General features: G+C 43.5%; 1 protein-coding gene across 8 annotated transcripts in view; it reads right to left on the reverse strand.

Annotated features, from left to right (window-relative positions):
* Positions 1–16,706, reverse strand: part of LOC6631040 (band 4.1-like protein 4) — a 62,890-nt gene that overhangs the window by 5,579 nt on the left and 40,605 nt on the right. For 3 of the 8 annotated variants that reach the window (XM_032439011.2, XM_070206715.1, XM_070206716.1), the window contains exons 4-15: positions 16,337–16,461; positions 14,336–14,433; positions 14,067–14,275; positions 12,947–13,099; positions 11,615–11,787; positions 10,214–10,468; positions 7,636–8,076; positions 7,179–7,568; positions 6,837–7,121; positions 6,622–6,774; positions 6,400–6,546; positions 6,194–6,326 (exon numbers count right to left, since the gene is read on the reverse strand). In XM_032439011.2, the coding sequence (XP_032294902.1) occupies positions 6,194–6,326; positions 6,400–6,546; positions 6,622–6,774; positions 6,837–7,121; positions 7,179–7,568; positions 7,636–8,076; positions 10,214–10,468; positions 11,615–11,787; positions 12,947–13,099; positions 14,067–14,275; positions 14,336–14,433; positions 16,337–16,461 (2,562 nt within the window). Of the gene's footprint in view, positions 1–5,032; positions 6,327–6,399; positions 6,547–6,621; positions 6,775–6,836; positions 7,122–7,178; positions 7,569–7,635; positions 8,077–10,213; positions 10,469–11,614; positions 11,788–12,946; positions 13,100–14,066; positions 14,276–14,335; positions 14,434–16,336; positions 16,462–16,706 lie in introns of all 8 variants that reach the window. The other 5 variants (XM_032439005.2, XM_070206714.1, XM_070206711.1 and 2 more) reach the window with 3 other exon arrangements.

Genomic DNA, 16,706 nt, shown 5'->3' on the forward strand with positions numbered 1-16,706 from the left:
TTCATAAGGTGACCGCCGGCTAAACACCTGACCAAAATCAGGTAGCAGCCACCGTAGGAGTTGGAGTGCATATTGTGCTCATGCCACAGGACTTGCGCTCTGTGGTTTACGCTTGTATGCACTGCCATGGATCTGAGTGACGATTGTTCAATGATTATTGCCGTTGTTGTTGTTGTTCTGGCTGTGTAACTTTAAGTAAACCGCCTACCGCAAAACTTAACTGCAGCCCACGTTTAAATTCCAAAGAGTGCCCGTAGATGCTCTTTACATAACAGAAATGCTGGCAATTGGCTAGCAAAAGAAATTTTTCTTACAAATTAAATTTGAGAAATCAACTATTATCACGGGAAATTTTGTTTTGATAATATGCCGTATCATTTGAAGTGTATTTAAGATTTTAATCTGATTTATGAATTAAATGTGATTTCAATTCAATTCATTTAGTGGCATATCAAACGGACTCTTTAAATTGATATCAACATAATTCAGCTGCATTAATTTCGTAATTGAAATATCTTTCCATCTTTCTATCTATATTTAGTTTCACATCTGTTCTGTTATTTCTTTGTGTCTGTGTCTCAATCTCAATACACTTAAAAGCTCATTCAATTTAGCCAAAGACATGTTTGTTGTAGCACATTTGCTGTTATTATGATTGAGTTCACACACACACACACACACACACACAAACACACACAGCTTTGAATGTGTAAAGGCAAACATTATGTTCCCATACTTTGTCAGTTGGGTAGATAGACAGACACATACATATTAATTTGTAAATGAAAACATAAAGGTGCACACGCAAAGGGATCTTGAGTTAGCATATGACTAAGTATCTTTATCTTGTGGATTCAAAACACTTGAGCCACTGGTCTTTTGTGTGTGCTGCTGGCAGCTTATGCTGTTTTGCAGCCAAACAAAACTTTTCTTGTGTCTGGCAAAGTTTATTTTGGGCATTTGATTGAAGTTTGTTTGATTTGCTATTAATTAAAATTGCATTCAACTTGAAAATTGTATTTGTTGCCTTTAGAGAGAACTTATCGGATGCGAGTGCAAAGTTCCACTCATTCCATCAATAATCAAGCTTGAATTGCAGCCTAATGGAAACACGTACGGAATTGCTTAAATCAACAGGATTGTGTGAGGAGGGTCGGCTGAGCTAGGCATTCCTTGCTTCTTGTTGCCTGTTGAAATTTAATTAATTTTCTTCCACTTTTATGGGTGTGCTTCTGTCAGTTAGTGTGTGTCTGTATGTCTGTGTGTGTAGCTTTATGTGTGTGCATTCGTGTGTTAATAAGGCATACTCTCTAAGTACACACATACGCCCCTTGGCTCTTTGGCCCAAACGCAAATGCATCAAATTGCCTGGCAAAACGTTGGCGGCTATAAAACGCCCCCCGCAATTAGCAGCACCCGCTAAAAAGGACTCTTTCAATGTCAGCGACTGCCACCGAACCGTCTGGCAACTGTCAGGGCCAACTGCCAACAGGCGTGTCAACATACTCGTCTAGATAATTATTACGTACGCGTCCTAAGCTCTATTTTTTTTTCCCATTTGTTCATAGGGTATTTTTCAGTATTTATCATGCAACGTCGTAAAAAATATTGAAAATGTTTTTGTTTCAAATAAAAATGCACATAAATATTTAAAGCGACAGATGTCCACTGCGAAGAGACAAAAGACCAGCTTAGAGCCATACTAAAAAAGGGTAAAATAAATTTAAAAAAAATATTTCCCGACGTCTATAGTCTGAATGCTTTATAATTAAATCATTCGGTGTGCGGAGCAAATAAATAAAAAACCCAATTGTAAAATAAACTTTTTTACAGCATTTTCCGCACTATTTGAGTCGTAAATTGTTTTCTGCTCATAAATCAATTGCCAATGCAAAAATATTTTTATTTGTTTTATATATCTATTAAAAAAAAATTAATAAAAAAATATTTCCCCTTGTTTTGCTCAGTTTTTTTTTATAAGGAACAATGAATAAAAAAACAATAGTAAACCCTGTATATGGCTTATTTTGATGGAGTTCTAATGGTTTTACATTTTTTGAGGACTGGCAAAAAGTTAGTCAACATCAGACAGAAATATAAATACAATTTGTAACCATGTCTGCTTTTTGTTTATACAAAACTTTCGCGACTAGGAACTGAAAGCAATAATATATGAAATGCTAACAAGTCGTGGCATGTGCCTAAATTGAAATATTATGTATTTATTTTGTTGGACTTTACCTCATTAAAAGTGTTTGAACTTTTACTCAACCTTAATTAATATTTATTTAATTGGACAGTGCGTCAAATTCATAATGTAATATTATGCAAAATGTTTGTGCACACTGCTATTTATCAAATTTCATTGCAATTGAAATTTAAGTATTGTTTTACAATTTTATGAACATTTTATATGTCATGTGTAATTGTTATTGAAACTCTGAATTATATTCAATTATTGCAGTTATTTTCAATTGTGTATAGTAAAATGTTAGGCTTTTTGAGACTTTGCCTGACTATTTGCTTAAAAGGTCATTTACGAAAAACGGCTTTAAGCTCAATAAGCCTGACCATAAGTTGTCGCTTTTATTGTTTACCAATTGTGTTAATCTAACATTTGTTAGTGCTGTAGTGTGCAGCTCCTTAGGGCGACAAAGAACAACAACAATAGAAAACAATGCCAACAATAGCAATAACAACTGCAGGCACTTACACAACTCTTCAGGGGCAGCGTGAAGTGCGTACTGGCCAGGACAACAATCGAAACTTTTGGCACATTAAATCAGTAAATTTATTGACTTAACTGCTTTAGCAAGGACATGCCACATGCCAGGCACGCCCACACCTACGCCCACGCCTATCGTTTGCCCTCTGGGTTCTACGGAGAGATCTCAGTATCGTTCTACAGTGCGTTGGTCTGTCTTTATTGCTATCTCTATCGCTCTGTCCATGGCCCTTTGAGTTCCTGACTCGCTCCTTGCTGTGCTGTCATAATTTTTGATTTGCTTGTTTTATTTGATGTCCTTTGGCTGCTGCTGCCGTTGTTGTTGTTGTTTTTGTAGTTGTTGTTGCTGATGCTGCCAGACGCTGTCTTCGCTTTACTAAGCTGCCTCCAGCTTAGGGAAAAACAATTTTGCAAAATTTATTTTATAGCAAAATTATGCCAAACATTTCGAGAATGTTTCTATGTAGTGTCTGTTTTTGCTATGAAGGACATTTGCGACACACATAAATACACACACGCGCACACACACACACTCTCACACACATATAAGTGGCGTATGTGTGTGAGCGTGTCGAGCTACGCTCTCACAGAATTTATTTAAGAATTGTAAGTATTCTTACTGTGGTAGCTGCGGATTTTGTGCCATCAACTTGACTTGAAATTATTTGCCTGGGCAGCCCACTGTACCGAGCTTGACACCGCACCAAGCCTCGCCTTGCCCCTCGCATTTGCTGTTACATAAACTTGGATAATGTAGCGCAAATAGTTGCTTATTATTTATGCTGCTTTATTGCCTTCCAGCCTCTCCCATTGTCTTGGCTTGTGTATTTCCTTGGCATTAAATATTTTTTGCTTTTCAAGCAATTTGTTTGTTTGCTAGACGAAAATTAGTTGGCATATTTTTGCTCTTAATTAGTGGTGTGTGAAATTGAGCTAAAGTACGTATGTGTATGGGATCCTTTGTTAGAATATTTTGAAGTCTAGCTTTAACATACTTAATATATTAATCCTATAATGGCATAAAATTTCCTTTCCTTGCAGGCAACTACATTTTACAATGACAGACAATAAAACAATTTTACCTTTAACAAAATATGTTCATATGTATTCGACGTTAGGCAATTATATGATATATATTTTCCAAAACAGATTTAATTATAGGCCATCTGCTTGTTTCAAGCTATTTGAATTGTAAAATCAAACTGCTATATGCCTATTCATATTATTTAAATATTAGAATTCAGATATCCCTGTAGAACAGGGAATTATGAAAGACTTTTTATATCAGACAGCTTCCTGTCCTATTAAAGATTCTATATAACTGAATGGGGTTGTCAGACGCACTAGACTAAGCCCCAACGGGGTTGTAAATATCCATTCCAATTACCCTGTATACAGTATAAATCATAAAAAACTTCGCTGTTCCCTGGTGATATATGAAATTGTGTGTAAAGTTATTTCAAAACACATTACGTTGCAATCATGTGTATCTTTAAGTTACTTGGCTTGAATATGTATATGTGTATGTATTTATTTTCGCGCAGTCTATTTAAGTTAATTAAATTCCAGTCTATGCGCCAGACACAAAACGCAGATAGCGGCAAGTTTATTTGCAGACAGCGCGGCGCTTTTGATAACTCAAACAAACGTGCACAGATATACATACACACACATGCAAACACAAGTGTGTGCATGCCAAGATAAGTGTGCATGTAACTAAGGCCAGGACAGGAGTCCTTTTGGCCAGAGCGCCGCACACTGTTTACAATGGGTCTTACAAAATAATCAACATAAAAGCTTCAGTTACTTATTAGACGAAAATAGAAGAGAGTACGAAAAAAGAGATCTAAGTATCTATATAAAGACATATGTACTCCATATATATGTATGTATACATAAGCACAAGTTGAAAATGAAGTATACGTTATGTGTGTGAGGCAACGACTGACATCGTGGGTCTGCCACTCGCCGATGCAGTAGCCGATGCAGTAGCCGTTGCAGTTGCCGTTGCAGATGCAGCTAAGTGCATAAAAAACGAAGTGCTTAAGATAGTGCGAATAATATACGAATTCAATTAAAAGGCGGCAACTGAAAACTAGAAACAAAATAAAAACGAAAACGAAAACAAAACAAAACTCGAACTTAAGCAACTAAATACACAGACAGAGAGTGGGTAACATGCAACACAAACAAGGATGCGGCAAGACAAAGAACAAACACAACAACACGAAGAACAACGAACGACACATGCGACAGGTTGACGCAACATGCGTTAGGGGAACGGGGCAGAGCCTAAGGCTTACTCACAGTTTGCTGCGTTGAGGTGACATTCGATGGCGCGACATTCTGTCCATGTTGCAGATACACTAATGGCCCACTGGCACCGCCAGCGCCCGCTGCTGCTGCCGCCTTGGGCTGCTGCACAATGGGCGGCTGCTGCGCTGGCATGACGGCGGCGCCTTTGTCAAACTGATAGTACATGACATCATTGGCGGGCGCCGAGCCGCCGTACAACGGCGGCGGCGGTGGCGGCGGATCCGCTGTCTGTGCGCCCGAAATGTGATACGCGCTGGCCAGTTGCTTGGGCGAACCAGTGCCCGAACCGGAGCCTGAGCCGGAGCAGGTGCCGGAGCCAGTGCTGTTGTTGGCAGTGCCCGGCGGCATCTGAGGCATCTTGTAGTTGTAGATATAGGGACGCTCGTATTCGCCGCCATGTATGTAGGACAAGAAAAGATCTGATTTGGCCGGTTGAAGACCAAAACCAGCAACGTGCGAGGCGCCAGCTACGCGCTGGCCCGGCGCACGATTGTAGCCAGCACTGGAGACACTGCTGCTCGCATAGTGCATGGGATAGCAGCTGGCATTGGCCAGCTGAGAGCTGCCGCCAGCTGCCCCGCCCGTAAGCAGCTGCGTCTTTGTGAGGCTTTGACCGGATAAACGACGCGTGGGCACGCCAATATCCGATTTGGCATCGCGCCGCTTGACCTGTGCCGCACTGGAAGATGGTCCTTGATAATAGTACGGAGCAGCTGGATTGTTGGGCCACTCCACAAAACTGCGTTGTCTGCTGAAAGCACCACCACCACCACCACTAGCTGACACCATATTACCCGTAAGATTGCTGCTGCTGCTGCTCGCAACACCGCCGCCGGCACTGACCGAACTCTTACCCAGCGCATTGTTCAGACTGAACTTGTACTGATTGTTCTCAAAGGTCGTGTAGTTAAGCAGTCGATTGCCGGCGCCGTTGTTGCTGCTGCTGCCGTTGCCGTTGCCGCTGCCACCAGCCGAACTGGACGACGGCGTTGAGTTAGTAGCTGAGGCGGATGCGCTATGCACCGGCGCCAGGTTTAGGTTTGGATTGTGATTCGGGTTAGTGGACGAGGAGGAAGCGTATTTGTAATTGGGCTTCTGTTGGCGTTGCTGTTGTGCGAATAATGAGCGTTGCTGCTGTTGCTGATTACTCACAGTCTGTTGCATGAGGCTGTTGTAGCCACCATTGTTGCCACCACCACCGCCGGCGCTGCCAACGGACTTGCGATGACTGCCACTGGAGGCGCCAGAGGATTTATTGGTGCCATAGCGTGTGCTATCGCTGGATCTGTTGAAGAGATGAGAAACAGAAACCAATGTTGGTTAGATAGAGCTAGCTCCCATTGTGTCTAGATAATTACCGTTCCGACGAGTAAGCGTAATCCTGATCAGCACCCAGACCTGAATCCGTGTGCTCGTGCGAAACGCGTAACGCTGAATTCTCCAAGGGACTCAGATTGGAGCCCGTAGGTGAGATAAAGTCGCCCATGCTCATGCTGGACATCATGCTGCAGAAGATAAAACATGGGAGAGTTGGACAATACTCAAAGAAAGATCTTGATCCGGAATCGCTCGCGACTTACCGCACCAGACCATGCCCATTGTTGCGCTCGCATTCACGCGAGGAGATCGTACTGGCCGAGCGTATAGAGCCGTTCTTGGGTGCACCGCCACCGCCACCACCGCCCACGCCGCCGACATTGCTATCATGCGGATGAGAGCTTTGGTAGTAGAGTCTACAAATCAGCATTATGAGAAACTGCCTGAAGCAGTCCTAGAATCCTATGTCTCAACTCACCCTCTAATCCGATCTACGCGATTCTTGGCCTGCCCAGCGTTGGCCGGGCCGCTGCCATTCGTGATGGTATTACCCGAGCCGGTACTCTTAGCGCCCACGCTGCTCTTGCTGTTGCTCTTGTGTATCTTGAGATTGGAGTTGGAGCGCTTTGAGGTCGTCTCCACCACGGTGTAGGGTATCTCGCGCAACTGTTGCTCCGACATGCCCTCGGTGTCCACCAGATCGAACTGCAAATGCTTGGCCAGCTCGCTGTTCCACATGCGACTACGGGACTCCGAGGGAGATCTGTTGAATAACGGAGCTAGAGCTGTGAACAGACCCGAGCCCAGCCAGTTTACTTACTTGTTCTTGCGATGCCGACGCGACTTGTGATGCGAGTGCGTGTCCGAGTGGCTATCGTTGCTGTGCAGACTGCGGGCCACCATGCTGCTCTTGGACACGGACGCCTGCTGCACGGAGCTCTGGCCCAGGCTTGCCTCCGCCTGCCGCCGTTGCACCTCACGCCACTGCGTGGTAGAGTCAATCAACTCAGCGCTGCCGCTGCGCATGGAGGAGCTGCGATGACCTGAGTAACTGCGTCCCCTGGTGCTGTCATGATCTGAACCACCAGCCGAGTCGCGTCGATGCCGATGCGAGCGACGGTGCTTGCGATGATGCGAACGGCCAGAGCGTCCCGAACCACGTGACAGCTCGCTCTCATTGTCCGAGGTGCGACGATGGCGTTGCTTGTGTCTAAAAAAGTCGAGGGGGTGAGTCTCGAGGGGATGCACTGTGTATGTGTGGAGCCAGATGCACTTACCGGCGCGTGGAACGCGAATCGTTTGATGAATGACTCTCTACGGAGCTGGAGCGATATCGCTGCTGCTGTTGCGAGGCGGATGAGGAGCTGGCGCGCTGCTGCCGATGCTGATGATGCGACGACGATGACGACTGCTGATGATGATGATGATGACTTGTACCATGGCCGTGGCTATGACTGTGGTGATGATGCAGCCCACCGCCTGTGGTGCTCACCGAACGCACAGAGCGCGGACTTGAGGGATTATGGCCAAAAAGCGAACGCTGCTGGGATCTTGGCCATGGAGCGCTGCGCGTGCTGCGCGGTGAGTCAGGTGTCTGCAAATTGCTGCCATTGTTGTTGTAGCTGCTGGAGTTGTTGTTCTGCTGCGAGGACTGGCTGGGACGCACGCCCAGGCTAGTGGGTATGCTATACGTGGAGCGGTAGGGACTATCGTAGTTGCTGCAAATACACGGAGTGGGATATTGTGTGAAGAGAAAAAGAAAGAGAGAGGGGGGTTGAGATCAGTCAGCAATTGCAACGCTCTCGCATTATTTTGCCATAAATTTAAATTGTTTAACATAAACGTTGATTAAAGTCTGCAGCATCGCGGCATTTAGGCTGTCGCTTGAATGGCCTCTGTCTGAGGATCGGGCCAAGCCAGGAGGATCGCCTCAGCCAGTCAGCTAGCCGCCAGCCAGCGAGATCGACACAGACAAATAATGCGCGTGTGTAAAATTGAGTAATTGCCACACTGGCAATCAGCGGGCAATCATTTCGAGCTCCCCATCGCAACAGACATGGACATGGACATGCACTTGGAAGTGGACTCCCCGGACGTGCCATCGCTCCGGTCGCGCCTTGTGATTTATGTCCCGCTTGCCATGGTGTGGGCAACTTGATTGGCCTGTCCTGGCTGCCACTGCACCCGCCTGACGTTTGGCTTCTTTGTTTGCAAATGATAAACGACGTGAGCTATTTGCTCTTCCCAGTTCACTTCTATTCTGTCCGGTTCAGTTCTGCTGTGATCTATTCTGTCTTATGTTCCTAGGAATTGTTGCGCCAGCGATTACATTTGTGCGCTGCCACAGTCCCTGGGCTCTATTACCATCTTGGATAATTTATGCACAGATAGTGGTTGCTGCGCCAATGACATTGATGGGGTCAATGCGGCATTGCCACTGCTCAAGTTAATGATGAGATTTAAAAGCCACTGATCGTAAAATGCTGCAAAAATCTCGAAGTATACACTCTTACCTACGATTAGTGTATGATTTATGAAGACTTTGCAAGTAAAGTATCTCAATTTAAGAGCTCTTTGATTAAAAAAAAAAAAACAATTATAGCTAAAAGAGTATTTGTTAATTGTTAATATGATTTCGTAGAATATTTTATATAAAACATATATCAAGTTTCAGATAGGAAACTAGGGTCCTTTATATTTTTTAAATATTAAGAAAATTCTTCCATTTATTCTGTTTTCATGAGTCTCGAAGCTGATTTCTCATAGATTTAGGACATAATTGAAATTGAGAATAATGATTTATGACAGCTCAACTTCTGTAAATATTAAAAGTACAATATATAATGTTGTTACCAAATCCTTGTAAGAATTACTAATCGCTGACTCTTTATATTAAATCGCTTACGTAAATTTCTTTTTTCGGAACCAACTCAAACAAATATCGGAAACTGCTGTTTACAACTCCCAAAATTTTCCCTTCCTACATATAAATCTTCGATCTGTCGACGTATGACTCAATTTCCATTAAACTCTCGCTCGTCTTGATACAACATGTTGGCAACATTTCCGCTTTGGCCAACGCCAATGCTTTTCTAATGGCCGATTTTTATTTGTCCATATATAATTTGATGTTCAGAACCATAAAACATTTAATAAATGTTGCGTCTAGACAATGTAACTGCCATCAAATGGCAACTAAATGGATTTTGAGCACGAAATCGAAAAAAGGACAGCACAAAAACACATGACACAGGAGCACTTGAATAAGGACATCATAGCAACAATAACATTCACTAGAACAATGCGAAGGCGGCGGCCTGTCAAACACAACTCCTCACACGCACACACATGGGGCATGATGAAGTGTTTTCTGCATTGTTTTTTTTTTTTTCTTTTATTTTTTTTAATTCAACTGATACAATAGAAAGAGATAAAGAGAGAGCGAGCATGAGAGAGAGAGAGAGAGGGGGCGACAGTTTCACTATGGCAACATGGGAAACTGCATATATATTTTCCCCTTAGGGAGCTGTTGCGTATTTTGGGGCTGCTGCTGCAGACAGCCACCAAAATGGAGAAAGCCCCCCCAAAAAAAAAAACAACTCGCTTGCTGAAAATTAAAAACAGATCAAAGGAAGATGCTGCAGCGAGCAACATGAGAGCACTTCCGGCCGGCGCGGCTCTACAAAATTATGACCGAAAAAAGACTTTTTCCAAAAAAGGACCACGGCGCCAAAGGAAGCGTACAAAAAAATATATATGCATATATACATACCGACAAATAGAGAACTGACGTTGGGTAAATCAAAACTTTTGTGCATGAAATGAAAACAAATGATGGATATTTGGAGTACTCACTTGGCGTTGGCGTTCGCATTGCTGTTGGCCAAGCTCTGCAGCGGCAGCGGCTGCGGCAGAGGGCGGTTGCCAATGAGGATGCTGCCGACGCTGACGCCGACGCCGCCGCCGCCGCCTCCAACTCCACCTCCGCCGTTGCTGTTAAAAAAGTCATCAATCACGCGTCGGGGCTGGCGCTTGGAGGGTACGCGCGTAAAGGCGGGCGGCGCGCGTCCGGCGGCAAGTGCATCCTTCTCCATTTGCTTGTCCGTACGACTTTGGTTGTGGGTTGGTTGGGTTGGGTCAGACATGCGATTGTTGGGCAACATAAAAGTAGGCATGAAGGCGTCCATATTAACAAAAATAAGCAACAGAAAAAAAATAAAATAAAAACAATAATAGTACAAGATGCTCATGGTTGGTAATAATGAACAGTGAACCATAAAAAGGTTGTAAAAAACTTTCGTTTGTTTCACAAATTAAAAACGCTGGTCGAGCCTGACGAGCCTGTCGAGCGCTCGTAAAAAGTGCGACGGAGCCGGCGCCCCAAACTTTTGGCCAACCACCCTGGCGGGCAAATAGTTTCACTGTGTAACGCTTAGCCACGTGAACTCGATTTAGACCAAGTTCGTAGCGGCCAAGTGCAAGAAAGTTTCGCCCAGTAAATGACCCAGCCGCAGTCACCGCAAATGGCTGTCATAAACATGAACCTGGACATGGTCAAAACGGGGGCCAGACCTACATAGGTCCCTGCCACATTCGTCATGCACAATTGCCTTGCATTTGCCGGCGGCTCAGGCTGAGTTTCTGGCTTCAGTTTCGGCTTTGGCTCCGACTCCAGCTCCGGCTACAGCTTGGAGGCATTTCACAGAAAGTCATTAGTGGGCTTTGCGCTCGACTTGAGTTTGTCGGACTGCCTGCAGATCCGACATTTTTATTGGACTTCCAATTAGCTGGGCAGTCGGGTTGGTGTAAACTTGATCTATGTATGTGCAACCATGTGGTTGTTTCTATTGGAGATGCCACAACTTCTGCTGAACCAGTTCAAATGAACTACTTGCTAACAAAATTGCTATAAGCTAGCTCATCCCATTTGTGAACAAGTTCGTTTAGCCCAGCACTGAATTGTGCTGGCCTTTAATGATCTAATCACATGAGCTAGCTGCACATTCGCAATAGGATTTGGAGTGCTTGGTTACATTTTAATTGGCTTCACTTTTTGGAACGCTGCAAATTGGCTCATAAATTGGACAAAATCGCACAAGCTGTGCATCTTAGTTATGGCTGCAGCCTGCGTTTAATAACTTATTTCAATGCCAAAAAGCATCCGCGCACAAACACAGCCATCACCCACTCGAATGTGGTTATACTTCCGGCAGATTTGGCTGCACACTTGAAGCACCTCTTGGAGCTTGTACTCACCTGTGTCTGAAGCGGGAGCCCAGTTGAAACAAATCCGCTGCGTGTGACTGGGAATTGGGCAACGGTGCAACGCGCACCTGTCTAAAGAACGCATGATGCTCCACGCAGCATCTCCACAAATGTTTGCACGCCGATTTGCGTGGAGTTTCGAAGCCATAAGTGCTGAGCTCATTCTGTGAAGAAGGCAAGGAAGGAATAGCGCAAGTGTGATAAGCACTAAGTCAAGTCACGACGATGACGATGACGATGACTACGAAGATGACGAAGGCGATGACAAGGGCGGAGCCGGAGAGGGAGACGCAGACGTGTACCTACAAAAGATGCAGTTGCCAAGTAAAGGCAAATTGAGTGAATGAATGCCCGGCTGAATTCGGGGCCGCGGCAAACTTTCCTCTTGCCAATGTAAAGTGTGAATTCTTGGCCAAAAAATATCACCGACAAAAAAGAGATGGAAAATGGTAAAGTTTCGCTTTTGTGTGCGTCAACTGCGGAAAAGTTTTTTGATTATCAAAGCGTTAGCACCAAAAAGTGTTCAAGTTAGAAAAACTGCCAAGGAGCTGAGAGCAAGAGCTATCTGCTATCAGCTACTAGCTACTTGTTGTCTAACGAGTGCTTCAGCTTCTCCCACTTGAGGACGTTGACAGCCAAAAAGTTGTCACACAACGAAAAAAAAAAAAATTGGCAACACTGCGAAATGCTTGTAAAAAGACAATGTTTTTCCTGCACTGAAACTTGAATACACTGCGAGTCTAAGGCAAGAAGGCAAAAAATATTTCAAATAAACAGAATATTCCAATACTATTCATAAACACAATATTTAGATAATGAAATATTTTCTTAATAACAGCACCAAGCCTTTGAATGTCTAAATTCTTGCCTCTTACCTCGTCAATATTAATCGCTCATTAATATTCGAAATGTCTAATTAAAATTTTGTTTGCCATTAATTTTATTAAAACTTATGGAAATATACCATAAAATCTTTTCCTACTTCTTTCAATTTAAGAACTACATTTTAAGCAATTCTAACTGCGATCTTCTCATAACATCACAAGCTTAATCTTTGTGAGAATTTAATCTATCACTATCTTCTAAAAAGTAACTCTTTCGAGAGATGTAGGTCGGACAAGATGCTTGGTGATACCCTTTCTACAAGTAACATTAAAAACTTGAAGCGAACAATAGAAAACGAACTGCAAATTGTAAGAAGCACTCGACAGGGAAATATTTATGGTTAAGAGCAAATACTTCGTCGTCGCCTTTTTCGTCGTCGTCGTCGCCGTCGTCATCGTCATCGTCTTTCGTATTGTCGGCTGGTGCGCTGAAATTTACATTTTTATCGCTTATCCTGAGCATAAAATAGCGTCCTTTATAATAAACTTTGGCAATGCGCGGCCAATAGTAATGAGCCACCGTCGTCTTGTTGCGCAGCACGACAATCCCGCTAGGCGTCAGGCCCAGAAAGTACTCGACACTGTCTTCGCCCTGGAAAACAAAAGGAAAATAGAATTGAGAATGAGCTAAGTTCGAGCTGAAGTTAGAGTTAGAGACTTTTTGGGGAGCAAGGGAGCGCCTTTGTTAAAGCTAAAACTTTTTGGCTATTGCCAAAAAAAATTGTTAACAAGAGAGAAAAGTTTTGGCCAGCTTGGCCTATTAGCAGATGTGCGACGCCTTATGGCCCATCCGTGTTAACCCACTCGGCCCGCCCTGCACATAAAGCAAAAAACACACAAAAAGAAAATAAATGTAATTTTAGCTGTTAATTAAATTAAAAAGCTGAGGGAGAGGCAAGCAAGGCGCCGCAAGCAGGACTGAAGGGAGAGGCGAGAAGTCTTGGCTGGCAACTGGCGCCGCGATAGTCAATGATTTGTGTCTATAAACAAACAGAAGTAGACGGGAGCACACATACCACAGGCATGTGGAGTACAAGGGTTTACAGCGTTGCCCCATCCCCAACAACCCACCCCCTCCCCCTCTCTCTCTCTCTCTCTTTCTCTTACGCACCCCACACACTCACACACATTCATGGTTCGTATACAAACACAGCTGGTGATTTATTGAGGTTTGATATCAAAGTAAAGGGCAATAAAAAATGCAAATGAAGTGCCAACTTACGCAGCACAAAAGCGGCTACGACATACGAAACGACGGACGAACGGACGGGGGCTGGTGGATATCGGGTTAGTCTGGACTGGAGACAGACCAGCCGTGTCTACCAACGGGGTTGTGGGGGCGTGGGGTAATCATTGCGTTGGTCCCCAGAAATGTGTGTGAGCAAATGATTTATAATATTTGCCATGAAATGAAATTAAACTTTGCATTCGCCCTGACCCCTTTTATGGCTGGCTGCTTGCAGGGCAGCCGAGGCAGTGAACCAAGCTCCATGCTGTGGTTGCTGTTTGGTTCTAAGAGGGGATGAAGGGCAGATGGGGCACAACATATGTGTTCTTACCAGCACGGGATGCAAGTCAACGCCATACATGTCATGCCATTTGACTTTGTCCAAATAGTTCAACTCCGCGCTGGATGGCGACATGCTCTTCAGCTGTTGATGCAGCTCCGAGACGCGGGTTTCCAGCTCGCTGCTCTGGTTGGGCAGCAGGCGAAACTCTGAGACGTAGCCCTTTGAATGCCGTCGCTGATCATAGTCACCCAATTCGGCTGAGAAATGAATGATTCACTTTTAGCTAACGCCTGCAGTTTGACTCTGGTTTTACTTACATTGCACCACAAAGGCGCCCAGCTCGGCGGCCAGCTCAAAGGCCACTGGCAGACGGCCCTGTAGCACATCCTGTTTGACTTGCAAGAAAAGTTGATATCTGTCAAATAAATAAAAGTGAACAAATTTAATTATTTGTCTCCATAAGCACAGTAACAGCAGCAACGCGCTGTGGAGGCAGCTAACAAGTTTGCAAACAAATCGACGCATACAATTATTTGGATACGACTTTGATGTTTGGCCTAAACACACACAAAACGCAACTCATAAACAAACTGTTTGCTTTGGCCGACAAAATCATTTAACAACTGAACAGCAAGCAAGACTGTTCGACTAGGCAATACCCTGCTAAAGGCAGAAATATCCCAAATTATTGTAATACACTTTGGTTTACATCAATAAAAGGAAATGGAATATCATAATATATAATATGTATTACTTAATTTAGTATGTAGACAAAATAGAGAATGTATATCTCCCATTCACTAAGCCTAGTTCTTTAACTATCTGAGACCAAATGCTTAAGAGAGACAGACAGAAAACAATGAATGGATTGAAACAACTATAACTATGGCTGGAAAATCTTTATTCCACTGTCTGTCACATGCCTTATTAGAAGCTGAATATGCCGCATTTCAGCAAATATAACAAGGATAACAACATTAAAGAGGTCGTCACACATTTTCACAACATATTTGCAGCAAGTTGGAGTTGATGGATTGTTTGTTTAGTAAGTAATCCATTCTGGTATCTATCAATTCAATGCTTTGCTATATTATATCATATGTATCAATATTGTGAACAAACTCATTTCAACTATCCTTTATCCTAAAGCATATCGGTGGCACTTGAAGCACAATGTGCCACATGCAACATGCCGTCAAAGTCAATTGCCGTTTATTGTGTGCCGCAGACTTTGTATAGCTAAAATAACAAAATGGTCTCTCTCTCTCTCTCTCTCGTTGTCTTTCTGCGGCCCCGCTGCACTTCAGTAATATTCAGCGAAATAGCCAACTGCTGCTGCGTTATAAGTGCATTTCATTTCAGTGCATTTAACTGCATTTCACTGGATTTATATGCGCCAATATTAGCGCAGCCGTTGGCAGTCCGCCCGCGCGAGTTTTGATGATGTTTGGCCAGCGATTGGCATCCGCAACATTTCCGCCCCACCCGCTTCCACAACTACCATTGCACTCAAACAGTTTCCCTGGCGTCCAGTCGCCACCCGCACTTGGTGACGATTATGGCGGCTACGTGTCGTCGTATTAAGCGCAAATATTTGCACACACCAAATGCTTGATGAATGCAGCTAACTGCATAGCTAAAGCATGACACATAAGAGTGCTGCAGACCATACTGGCTGCCGGCCCAATTATCCTTTGGATTTTTCGCAATTTCCCGCACCGTGATGATTGCCATTTTATACCCACTTGCTATAAAAGGCCTCGAATAGGGTATAGATATTGCTTGTACATATTTGCAACAGACAAGATTATACACATTTGCCACTGAAGGATATATACCCTATATGCATATATCCTTGATCTGTCAGAAATTACTCTATGTATGCTTAAATTAAGGCTGACTTTATTTATGTGTTATTAAAGATATATTTAAATTATCTACTAATGTACTGGAGGGTATTTTCCAGCATATCATTTTTGTCTTAAGCATTCTTTCCAATTTATTTTGCTTGATATGCATACTGTGCATAAATGCATTAAAAACATTATTTCACCATCCATTAGTTGTCTGCCCTCTGTAGAGGGTCCTGTGGCCGTCAACTCGTTTAATTTGTTGGTTATTGAATTGTGAGTGTGTGGCAATTAATAAATTGAATTCGTTTAATAAAATGCGAAACATTTAATTGTTAAAGTTTTAAATAATGTGAAAAAATGAAACAGCGCTGAGTAATTCACTTAATGCATTTAATAAAATGCAATTTAAAAAAAAAAAAATGTATCCACTTTGGTATTAATTTTGTTAATATTGATTAATCTCACCTCGTAATTTCCTCGAGCAACTTGCATGGATCGGCGGCATAGAATTTGACACCGAAATACAAATCATATGGATCCGATTTGGGTTTCAGTTGGCGAGAGATGCGTGACGCTGGATCCAGCCAGTGCTGTAAAACGGTCCAAAGAAAGGAAATAGAAAAATAAATTTCAAAATAATAAAAAATGGCGCACACACATACACGACGTATAAGTGTATGCGTCAGCTTGTTGGCGTTGACAGGTGAGCCCATGTGGCCGTTTGTATGGATTCACATAAAAGCAGGCGCTCACGGAGAACACGCAGGCACTAATGTGCGTGTGGCAAGTGGCATAAAAGTGAATTTCAATGAAAGGCCAAGGCGACATGCGCCCC

The sequence above is a fragment of the Drosophila virilis genome, chromosome 2 (assembly GCF_030788295.1).
Source record: "Drosophila virilis strain 15010-1051.87 chromosome 2, Dvir_AGI_RSII-ME, whole genome shotgun sequence".
NCBI classification, from domain to species: Eukaryota; Metazoa; Arthropoda; class Insecta; order Diptera; family Drosophilidae; genus Drosophila; species Drosophila virilis.